At 57.4% G+C, this 10524-nt stretch overlaps 3 protein-coding genes across 3 annotated transcripts; all 3 read right to left on the bottom strand.

Moving 5' to 3' along the window:
- Positions 1 to 3: 3 nt before the first annotated feature.
- Positions 4 to 2026, bottom strand: GGTG_14007 (hypothetical protein). Its single transcript, XM_009231932.1, has 2 exons — positions 1505 to 2026; positions 4 to 1131 (listed from the first exon to the last, which is right to left on the bottom strand). Exon 1 carries the CDS (start codon positions 1889 to 1891, stop codon positions 1718 to 1720), a length of 174 nt encoding a protein of 57 aa, XP_009230196.1. The 5' UTR covers positions 1892 to 2026; the 3' UTR covers positions 4 to 1131; positions 1505 to 1717.
- Positions 2027 to 2499: 473 nt separating this feature from the next.
- Positions 2500 to 5522, bottom strand: GGTG_14006 (hypothetical protein; the record flags this gene model as incomplete). Its single annotated transcript, XM_009231931.1, has 6 exons — positions 2500 to 2763; positions 3509 to 3625; positions 4046 to 4147; positions 4215 to 4339; positions 4941 to 5260; positions 5380 to 5522. 6 exons carry the CDS (start codon positions 5520 to 5522, stop codon positions 2500 to 2502), a joined length of 1071 nt encoding a protein of 356 aa, XP_009230195.1.
- Positions 5523 to 5878: 356 nt separating this feature from the next.
- On the bottom strand, positions 5879 to 10275 carry GGTG_14005 (C6 transcription factor Prf). The gene is made up of 8 exons (XM_009231930.1): positions 9516 to 10275; positions 9299 to 9422; positions 8831 to 9185; positions 8637 to 8714; positions 8297 to 8566; positions 7547 to 8210; positions 7161 to 7403; positions 5879 to 7075 (listed from the first exon to the last, which is right to left on the bottom strand). The coding sequence occupies exons 1-8, from the start codon at positions 9684 to 9686 to the stop codon at positions 6323 to 6325; spliced, it is 2658 nt and encodes an 885-aa protein (XP_009230194.1). The 5' UTR covers positions 9687 to 10275; the 3' UTR covers positions 5879 to 6322.
- Positions 10276 to 10524: the final 249 nt, after the last annotated feature.

Here is a 10524-nt window from a genome sequence, read left to right as displayed (position 1 = left end):
CCCAAAAAAAATCAATGGCGATGTGGAAAGCCACACGGTTTAGAAGCCAAGCAGTTGTGTCGCAACAAAGGAAATCTGGCGTTGTGTCGATGGGACCTTGTGGGAACGTGCTGCGTGCCTCTCGGTCGGCGCAGCGTTGGCCAAACATCAGGCTAGAAGACCGGGGATCACTGCGTTTTAGTGGACCCTTTGCAGGGGCCCCTATATGCATCGAGATCAGCGGCAAAAGAAAAAAAAAAGGACGGAAAGGCAGAAACTTTGAAAAGAAGGGCGTGCCTTTTTTATGAGTTCAATTCCGGGCTATTGCCACAAACATGGGAATGGTGAGAACGATACATCCCAGGGACATGAGAATCCAACTTGGACGCCGCGAGTATAGTTGGGTTCTTTCTATTGTGCTCGCTTGAGCGCACCAAGGAGTTCACGCGGTAGACGGTCCCATTCGCCCGTGACGTCAACCACCGGCACCCCTCGAGTCCCTGGTCTTGGCGTGTTGGGCCACCCAAGGTCGCGGGCAAGGGTTACATGTAATGAGGGGGACCGCTGGCTCTGGGCGCGCGAGCCCAGATAAATATGAGTGCCTCCAGCCTCCTCGTCGTGGCATGCGCCTCTCACGGAAAGCCCTGGAAGCGGAGGTGCTCGCAGGCCCGCAACAGACCAAAAAAAAAAAGAGACCGGGGGTGCCAAGCAGCTGCAGGTGGTACGCGCCTGGCTAGCCCCGAGGGGTACGTACTAGGGCACCCTAGACACCACAAAGCTCAGGGCGCGATTGAGGATCGGAGCTGTGCCTGTGCGATCGTACTTTGTAGGGGTTGCTAGCTTGGACCCGCGTCCGACCAAGAACCACCCAACGGCACTGGGGACAAAAGAAGGAAGGAAAAAGAAAGTGACGGGAAACGCACAGTACGCCCAAGAAAACAAAAACAGGCTTTTTACCGACAGACAGATACTGTCTATGTACAAACACACAAAGTATATAGCACGGTTTCGGTAACACAATCCGACGACGGAAGCAAGCCGCACATGCGTCCTGGATCAAATTTCGTTTTTTTTGTTGGCCACGGCGAGCCTATTCGCCCGTCGACCAGGCGCGGCAGTGGCGGGGGACCGGTCTAGAGTGCCAGCGAGAACCTGGAATATTAATTAGCGAAGGGGAGCAATGCTTCGGTCGAGAATCGATCGATCTGCCACAGATGGAAGGCCGCCTGACCGACCTTGGAAGAACACGCAAGGCCCTGTTGTTTGTTGACAAAATAGGAAGGCCCCGGCGGGGAAGGCAGGGCGTGAGAGCTCGGCCAAGGATCTTTGAGAGCGCTTGACGCCTCACTCGAGGGTCCCAAACAAGATCGTTCTTGCTCTTTGTATCCGAACCAGCCGGGCCACCGCACATTGTTTGCGCGGGGTGCGTGTGCCGCTGGGCTGACCATGGGCGTGGAAGGAAAGTGATTGACAGGTGTCGGCGGAGGGAGCAAGGGGGGTGGGGGTGTTGTGAGGGGTGAGTTACCTATTTGGGGGTTGCCGCACCGCTTGAATGCACCGCTGGCAAATCCCCAGAAATCAACAAAAAACCTTGGAACGGCGGCGAGGGCGGCGAGGGCGGCGAGGGCGACGAGGGGAAAACCTGCCTTGGGGGGGATCCAAAACGAGGCGTGGGACCTTGCCCTGGAGACGCGTGAAGAATGATGGGAAAGTAGAAAAGCCGATGGGCCAAGAGGGACTAAATGACCAGATTATTTAGGTCGGGGATCGAGCTTTGGTACGGGGGATCGTTCTTTTCGAGCTCCAGGTCCCTGTCCGCCGCGAGCGGGGGCGGGAAGGGCCCCAAGGCGCAGGACCCTGGGCGGCCCCACACTTGAACGCCCATTCCACCCTTGCCAAGAGGAGGGGCCATGTGTGGCGTCAGGGTAGGGCGCCAGTGGAAAGACAATAAAGAGGAAAGAAAACAAGGGCCCCAATACGTCAAATAAAAAGGCAGTGCGCCAAGAGATAATAGGGAAAGATGGAATAAAAAAGGGGGGAACAGGTCGGCGGGAGATGATAAGAAACGCTCTGTTTTCCTGTTTGGACAGCCAGTGGGCTCTCGGGTGCTAATTCCGGACAGATTCCGTCCCCATCTTCTGGTCAACCCCTAGATCTCGAGCCGTTCTGTGCCTGATTTGGACTTGGCGGTGCCAGGTTTGCCGTCGATGCAATCGTCGATGCAATTGTCGCTGGCCACCTTTGTCTTCCGACAGACGGCGGAAGGAGATTGATATTCAGTCCTTAGCAGATAGCAAATGTTTTGTGGGTAGCACGGCACGGTTATGGACCCTAGGGGTCTTTTTGTGACATCACTTGACCAACAAGTAGGCACCTACGTGTGCGCGATCCGACGGCGGGCTCGTCGGCTACGGTCACTGTTCTTTAGGCCTTGAGCTCGCTCTTGCCTTTTTTTTTTTTCATTCCCTCCCGAATTCTTGAGCTTTCACCCAACTCCCGTGCATTCCATTATACCCATCATTATCCATGCCCTCGAAGCATTATGCTCAGTTCAGGTTGCATAGCACTCTCTCCAGCGAATAACAGGCCCGGAGTGTTCGCTCCGCACACGCATGGCCTGTGCACGTGCACACGGTCAATCGATGTTCGGTCCCTTGGCTGACAGTCAGCTCTGGCTGCCCGGCATGTTCCTGATCCGCTCCCGCCATGCAGGGCCCCACCCAGTACCAGACTCGACAATGGGCTGGTGTCGTGCTCGCGCTCCACATTTTGTGCATCCGCGGGCTAAGGAGAACGGGTGCATTGGAGCATGCCTAGAATTTGCAGTGCCGGTGTGTGCCAGTAAGTGCTAGTAAGTGTCTCGGACGGGCAAACAGCGCCTGGGCAAGGCCTGTAGAGATTTTGGTATTCATGGTGATGCAATCGAAGGTGACAGAGATGCCCCTGTCCCAGCTGTCGCTTCCAGAGAAAACAGAATCGAGATCTGGCCAAGCTGGAGGCTTGAACACTAATGCTCAATTGGCCGCCCCACATGGGGGCCATCACGCCACAGCCAGCGCCTTTCCCCCATGGCTGTTGCCCGACCGTTGCGGACAAAAAAGAGACAGTACAAGTACGTAACTGTACCGCACTATCCATCACCTGCATATTGGCGTTCTCGTCGCAGCAAATAATCCATGGCCACCTCACCTCCTCCCTCTCGGCCGGCAGCCGAGGCTAATTCAGAGAGCCTAGTTCAGAGAGCCTAGTTCAGAGAGCCTAGTTCAGAGAGCCTAGTTCAGAGAGCCTAGTTCAGAGAGCCTAGTTCAGAGAGCCTAGTTCAGAGAGCCTAGTTCAGAGAGCCTAGTTCAGAGAGCCTAGTTCAGACGGGTTAGCAACTCCCAGTGGCTGAAAGAAAGCTTGGGACTGCGCTGTACTTTCCGATACCACCGCCTCCCGCAGCCCACGCCAAGACGAAGCCAGACACGGCGATGGATCGCGTGCCTCCCTTTACCTAGGGGTGGTTAGGTATCTAGGGATGGGTACGTACCCAGGGACCTGCTAGAGACATGTACCCAGGTAGACCAACCCAGGCAGACCAACCCAGACGCCCGCTCCAGTCCATCTTGGGCACGCGCGTCTCCTCCCACGTGGCCCAGACACTTATCTGTAACGGGCGCGCTATGTGATGCTCTCAAGGTGATATCATGAGCTCGCCGAGCCTGCTGCTCATGACACACATATTACCTACTTTGCCGTGGGCATCGCGACGGTAGACTCCATTTAGTGCCAAGGCATATTTTGTGTGCGTGAGAGGGAGAGGAAGGGCAACGTGCGGTGCTTTGCGTCCGCCTCAGAGTTGCATTGCACGCTATGTGTCATGCCAACACACCCGACGGATCGCGGTTGCGTTGCGTTGCGTTGCGTGCGTGCGCGCGCCTTCACGCACCTTATTTCTTCTTTGGCCTCCTTAATTCCGCTCCGGGGATAAAAAAAAAGTTTCATTCTTCCTTTTTTTTGCAGTGCGTAACGCAACGCACTCACGGGGATCGACACCAGAAAAGTCTCCCCTCCTAATCGAACGAACCTTAGAGGTCTCGGAAGGAGGGGGGTAGGGAGAGAGATCCCTCTTTAACCCCTCGCTCCCGTTTATCGGTACGGCCTTGAAGGGGCGATCTAGACCTGTTCTCTGTTCCCGGCGTGTGTGTGTCCACCTCCCCCAGGTTTTTGTTTGTCTTTTTGGTCCCTGAACTTACGCCAGTAGGTATGGTGTGGGCGTATAACATGCGGCACATCGTCACACACACGCACACGCCCATGCCCGGCGGCGCGGGGCGTCCGCTCTCGGGCGGCGTTCGGCCAAGGAGCAAGGGGGCCGACCCTTTTTTCTTTTCTTTTTACCATCTTTGCTTTTTTTGGGGGGGTGCTTTCAGTGAAGGGAACGATATTCATTTTGACCCCTTCTTTTCTCGGCTGGCAAAGGTTCTGGTCCCAACTGTTGCCGACTTCTTCCCCCCTTCCCTCCCTGTGAAAAAGCGAACATCACGCTCACATTGACGAAAGAGGCGGCGGAGGACCGAGCCCAGAACAGAACTGTCGAAAACCTTGCCAATGCGCGGCCTTCCCTGCCCGCTTTGGTTTCCCTGCTGCCCGGTCACCGGGGCGTCGAAAAGAAGAGGCGCGAGCTTCGATGCCACTTTCGTGTCCCCGGCACCGTCGCCTTGGCCCCCGTTCGCCCGGAGATCTTCACTCCCTCGGTGTTCTCTCCCTGGCCGCTGTCTGGGGGCTTACATGCGGAACAAAAAGTTTACCACGTTTTCCATGTTCCTTCCCCCCTTGACAAAAGCATACATGCTTCGGCAAGTGGGTGCGGGTGTCGGGATGACAGACCAGATCCATGGAACCAAGAAAAAACGCAGGTCTGATCTCTCAGATTTTGCCCCCCTCTCTATCTCGTCAGCTCGCGGCCATGGTCGCCACACCGTCGTCCGTAACATCCAGCGGGCCATCCTCGTCCACGGGGGTGTCGATCTGATCTTCTACAAGGGGAGAGGCTGAAGAGGGCCACCCCAAATCGGGGGGTTGGGAGACTCGTACAGTACGGCCACAGCCAAAGAGGCCGTGTCCGCCCGTTCGCTGGACCGCCGAGACGACAGGGGCCCAAGCGGGTGAACTGACAGGCCCATGAGGGCATGATCTGTGTGTGTGCCAACTTGAGATATCAAAAAGGCCGCAGATAGCCGTGCGGCACTGGCCCTCTCGGCCTCGGCAGCTGTGGGAATCCAACATGCCGTGCCCGAGTCTAGAACAAGTGCAAGTAATAAAAAAACAACAACAAAGGCTCACTACCCAAACCCGATAGTGAGTAGCTAGAGGCAACCTCCCTAGGTAACCCGGCGCGGTTCAAGCGGGCCGAGATACGTTACAAGGCCTTGGAACCACGGGGCGCTGGACAAGGCAAGAGTAGGAAAAAGAAATAAGACGGGAATGGAAAAGTCCGAGGCACACTGTGCTCTCTCTTCATTTTCTTCCAACATCCTCTGCAGGTCGGGGACGGTCAACATGTAATTGATACCAAGCGACCGCCCGCGAGGAGTGGGCCTATAGAACTCCCCCCCCGTTCCAGCACCCGCCCACCCCGATGGCCACAGCGCGTGCGACTGACTTGTAATCGAAACCACCAACCAAGTGACGGACCGGGGCTCGTGCGCGTTGCGTGGTGTCTGTGGAGCCTTCTCTCTGCCGCCCTGTGGGATGCACGTCGGTACCACGGTGGCGCGGCAGAGCCTCAAATGGTTACAGTTTATATACGAGCTTGTTGGGATAGGAGCCTTGGCGTCGTTGACGGGGCGCACCCCCCGGCTGCCCAGCTGCCCAGCTGCCCAGCGGCCAGAAACCTTGACCCTTTGCTTCGTGCTCGTGTGGAAGTGAAGTTGCATGTATTGCCACTTTGCGTGCTTGAGCCAGCTGCTGATCAGTTGAGCTACGTGGAGAGCTTTGTACAAATTCCAGTGTCAGAGCGTGATGCGTGGCCTGTGGACACGGGTGAGAAAAGAAAATAAGAGAAGGGTAACCAAGAATTTCGGTTACCAGGAGTTACATTCAGCTCTAACGCCACGGTCGTCCAGAAATAATACAAAGAAACACAACCGTCGAAAATTCCGACGTTTTGCCAAATAACCGCCAAACGCCGCCTGTGGCCGAAAAAGGGGAACAGGGGGTGTTACGTATACTACAAGTCTCAAATTCAATACTCAAAGAGTCGTGATGGAAACATTTGTCTCATAAGATAGATAGAAAACAGGCAGGTCGTCGAAAATGGCATCGGATAGATAGCTCCTAGGAGAGGGGCCTGATGGGCGCTTCAGGGGTTGGAACTCCAGCCGAGGTCCATCGTCTCCATGGGAGCCATCTGCATGATGCTCCGGAGCACGCCCTCGGCCCCCTGCGCCATGTCAGTCTGCCCGGACATTCCCCAGTCAGGCGTCACCGAGAAGTCGTCGGCGTTGGCGTCGGATATCATGCTTATATCCGGTGCCATCGCAAAGCCCTGTTGCTGACCGAAGAAGGCGCCAGCTCCTGGCTCCATCTCAGCCTGGCTTGTCATGGCGCCCTGGTGCGGCGATACCGGGCTGGCATCGAAAGAGCTCCGGGCGCCAGCTATCGCCCCAAGGCTGCCTTGCCGCTGCTCCGAAGGCGTGCTCGAATTGGGCGTTGGCTGGTTCGACGCGCCCGTGTTTGGAGTCGTCGCCATGTCCCCTGTATCGCCGTTGTCGCTCTGTCCGAACCCCGACATGGAGCCAGTACTCCTCGAACCAAGCACCCCCTGCGATGTAGGAGTTAGGCTTATCTCGGGCAGTTGGCCTCTATCACGGCTTGGGATTTGCGAATCTGGGCTCAGCCAGCTCCCGGCTGCAAGAGCGTTGACGGCGGCGGCGGCGGCTTCTCTGCTTCCATCCGCGTTGGTGATGTCAGGGGCATCGGTGGGGTTGCCGTTGTCCTCGGCAGTCCTGAAGAAATGGCACTCGTTGCGGTATAAGAGGCCTTTATCGTGTTCCTCACAAACTACTCCACGGGCCACATTCCCAGATTGGTTGGGTAGACCACTTGAGGAAGGCTACACGTGGCGTGCGGCTAGTGGTTAGCATGCCATCAGCAGCTGGAGGGCTAGGGAGAGGGGCGCAGTTGACCGAAACACTTACGCTGTCGCTGTTGCGCACGAAGGCACCCTTGAGTTTCGGCATCCTCGTGGTCAGGGCTTCCAGATCGACGTCGAGCTGGACCAGGAAGGACTCGGTCAGGGGGTTCCTTCGCTTCAGCGCATTCATGGCAGCCAGGAGGAATCGTAATGAGTCTGCTGATTGGCTGTCGTCCGGCTTGCTCTTCAGATACTGCACGAACACGCGTGATGAAACGTAGAGACAAAACGACAGGAATGGGTTCATCTAGGCGGCGGGTTGACGAAATAGGGTCAGCATACAAGCCTTGTCGTGGGAGCAGAGCCAGATTAAGGCACAGGCACAGGCACAGGCACAGGCACAAGCACAGGCACAAGCACTAATCACCAACGGATGAGGTCCAGACTTACAGCCGTCAAGTCCATGTGCGACACCATCCTCATGATCCTTGCGATCTCGGTGGCAGCCGCGATACAGCGGACTTTGCTCTCGGCGCTCACAGAGGGCGGGAGACGGTTCTTGTCCGCCTTGAATATTGCCGCCTGGTGCAGGCAGATGGTGGACGTGTGGATGCACATGTTTGTGTAAACCACGTTGGGCACTTCAATGCCCAGCGGAAGTTTCAACTGTTGGGGGAGACACAGCGACGTGTTCAGCAGGATGTTGTCCATGGCTCGATGCCTCTTCCAGAACTCGCCGTTCAGGTCGTGGTCGTTGTCGCCCTCGTCGGGCCTGTGCAGGTGAATGAGGTTGCGTCCAAAGAGACACGCCATCAGGACGATGCCGCCAAACGCGTTCAGCTTTGCCGCGCCCGACGGGCTCATGGCCTCTGTCAAAGTCAACGTCTGCTCGGGCCGACTCATATCGAAGGCCTCATCCGAGGCCGGCAAATTCGTCATGATGTCCTTCTCATCGATGGCCATTGGCCAGCCCGTGCCGATGCTGGCATACCTATCTTCGCAGAAGGCCATCCAGAACGTCCGCCGTCGCTCCTCCTTCTCCGTCCAGTCGCGAGGGGGCGGCAGGCACTGTTTCACGTCGAGGCTGGCGCCGTCTAGGCGATGTAATCCAATCCTGATGCTTGTCAGTTTCCCGCGTCTGCCAAGCCGGCTGATGGGAAAGGATGATCGAGCCGGGATGCTGCTTGAGCTGTTTCTCACATTTGTGCTAATCGAACGGCCGAACCGGTGCTCATCCAGGCCCTTGGAAAGAACATCATCTTGAGCTCGTACGAAGCAAGCAGGATGTGCGTCTGCGTGTGTGCCACGCGAATGATCTGCTCTCCGAAGCCTTTGACATAGTCGGCCTCGATATACTTGCGGGCCCGCTGGTAAAAGAGGTCTTTCAGATCGCTGTATTTGTCCGATACAGAACACGCCAGTGTCCACATGGCGTACCGTAGACACACCGGAGGGCGCTGGTTTGGGGCGCTTTATACCTGTCGGTTAGTTGACTTGCATGTTTCCCGCCTTCCAACGAGAAAGAGTCGCAGTCACTTACAGGTTCATAGCGGCCAGATAGCGGTACCTGTGGATCATTGGTAGCGAGGGGTGGATTTTCTCAAAGTATGTCTGGTGCCTGCATGATAGATGGCACGTTAGCAAAATAGCACATTGCACATGCCATCAGCTGGCGATAGAGGGCGGCCAGGCTAAGGTGGAGCATGGTATCGGCGTATCGGCGTATCGGCGTACAGTTCATCTATCGTCTCCTGAGGCGGCAGGGGCTCCTCCAGGCCGAGGCCGATCATCTCCCAAGTGAAGGTGTTGCCAACATCTGCCATATTCATGCCAATGCTGCTGTTGAAGCCGAAGTCGTCTATGGCTGCGGGCTGTTGGGGGGAGTCTGGGGTGAACTGCCAGCCGTCCACGTCTCGACACTTGGAGGCGGCGCTGATGGAGGGGTCCACCAAGCCAAAGGCGCCCCTGGCAGCTGCCGATGTCGGGTCGCTGCGCGTTGCGGTGCCCATGGCGGTCGCACTTTTGGGCGCAGTCTCGGACGCAGACACGGGCGAGTGGTCTTGGGTCTTGAGGAGCGTCTCGACCTGCTCTGAAACAAGGGGGTTGCACCACAAGGGCTTCGGGTCAGTGACAGGCTCGCCGACAGCCTGGTGCGCTCAGAGTCGCGAGGCGGCACCAACAGGGGGAGTCCGCAAAGCATACTCAATCTCTCCTCCAGTGCCTTCACGTAACCCCTCTTGGGGCCGCTCTTCCTCCGAATCTCGTCGTAGGCGCATGAATGCCCGAGCCTTGTGCAGGTGCTACAGCTCGGCTTCTGGCCATCGCACTACATGACGAAGGCGTGTTAGCGGCCGTGATCGTTCTAGCACAACGGGACATGGCGGGCTGGGCCATCTGCAACAGGAAACGCCCGACTTGCCTTGAGCTTGCGCTTCCTGCATATCATGCAAGCAAGCCGCTTGGGTTTGGGGACGCTGGTGTTGTCAGCCGTTGCGCTCAGAGGAACAGAATCCGCGCTCGCGCTGCAGGGACCTGAAGCCGCATCATTGCCCATGCTCGCATCGGGCGGCGAGTTCGAAGACGAGGACATAACGGGCGAGTATGCGCCGCCGGGTCGTGCGCGCGGGGAATTGTCGACCTCGAAGATAACCACGGCCCACCCTCTCCGCCCCCGGCCTCGCCTCTATTACTGCTCCAGATACAAACAAACGCCTCCCCAGCCCGCCAGGAGGGGCAAGTTCGTCTTGTCGTCGTGGGTGGGCGCTGTGGGCAGCGCAGGGCGAGTGAGGTGTTGGTGATTGGTAGGCGGGTGTTGGTGTACCTCTTGAGGTTGCAGGCGGTCGCGAGGGAGGGTCGGGGCGAGGGTTGCGTGGTGGTGATGATGTTTGCCAAAAACGACTCGCGAGCTGTTCGTATCGGGAGCGGCGACGAGGCGCGCACCGGTCGTGCGGGTGGGAAGGCGCTCAGCCCAAGCACTAGAACTTGCTGGGTTGGGTGGAGGAGGGTCGCTTAACAGCCCGCGGTTCAATGGTTGGTGGGGAGCCCAGTCGATGGTGCTACACTGGATTGGTTGGACGGGTGGTGCTTGGTGGTGCTTGGGAACAAAGCTTGGACAGGGCCGTCGAGTCTCGAGCAGGTCAATCAAAGCCTTGAGTAGCAAAAAAAAAAAAANAAAAAAAAAAGAATATCCATGGACAGGTTTCTCTAGGGTCCAACCCGCCCCGAGAAAGTCGCAACGGCGAGGGCCCAGGCGAAGGGTTGGGTTGGCGTGCCAGTGGAGGTAAGATCAATCAATGAAAGCCGCCCGAATCGACCAGGGGCTGAGGCATCCTTCGTCCCCACCTCGACACACTGCAGGCTTTTGCAGTCGAGGGAGGCAGCATGCAGGACGCTGCAATGCGGTGCTCTCTGCCATTGGCCGTCCGCCG

The sequence above is a fragment of the Gaeumannomyces tritici genome (assembly GCF_000145635.1).
Source record: "Gaeumannomyces tritici R3-111a-1 unplaced genomic scaffold supercont2.101, whole genome shotgun sequence".
In the NCBI taxonomy this organism is placed as follows: Eukaryota; Fungi; Ascomycota; class Sordariomycetes; order Magnaporthales; family Magnaporthaceae; genus Gaeumannomyces; species Gaeumannomyces tritici.
Note: the sequence above shows the minus strand (reverse complement) of the source record. Positions and strands in the feature narration are given on the sequence as shown.

Excerpts from the sequence above, each read along its gene's own strand:
- GGTG_14007 (XM_009231932.1), bottom strand. The coding sequence starts at position 1,891 with ATGGCCCCTCCTCTTGGCAAGGGTGGAATGGGCGTTCAAGTGTGGGGC.
- GGTG_14005 (XM_009231930.1), bottom strand. The coding sequence starts at position 9,686 with ATGTCCTCGTCTTCGAACTCGCCGCCCGATGCGAGCATGGGCAATGAT. Across the intron at positions 8,567-8,636 it reads TATCTGGCCGCTATGAACCT|CGCCCCAAACCAGCGCCCTC; the intron begins GTAAGTGACTGC and ends ACAGGTATAAAG. Across the intron at positions 7,076-7,160 it reads TCGTGCGCAACAGCGACAGC|CCTTCCTCAAGTGGTCTACC; the intron begins GTAAGTGTTTCG and ends CGCCACGTGTAG.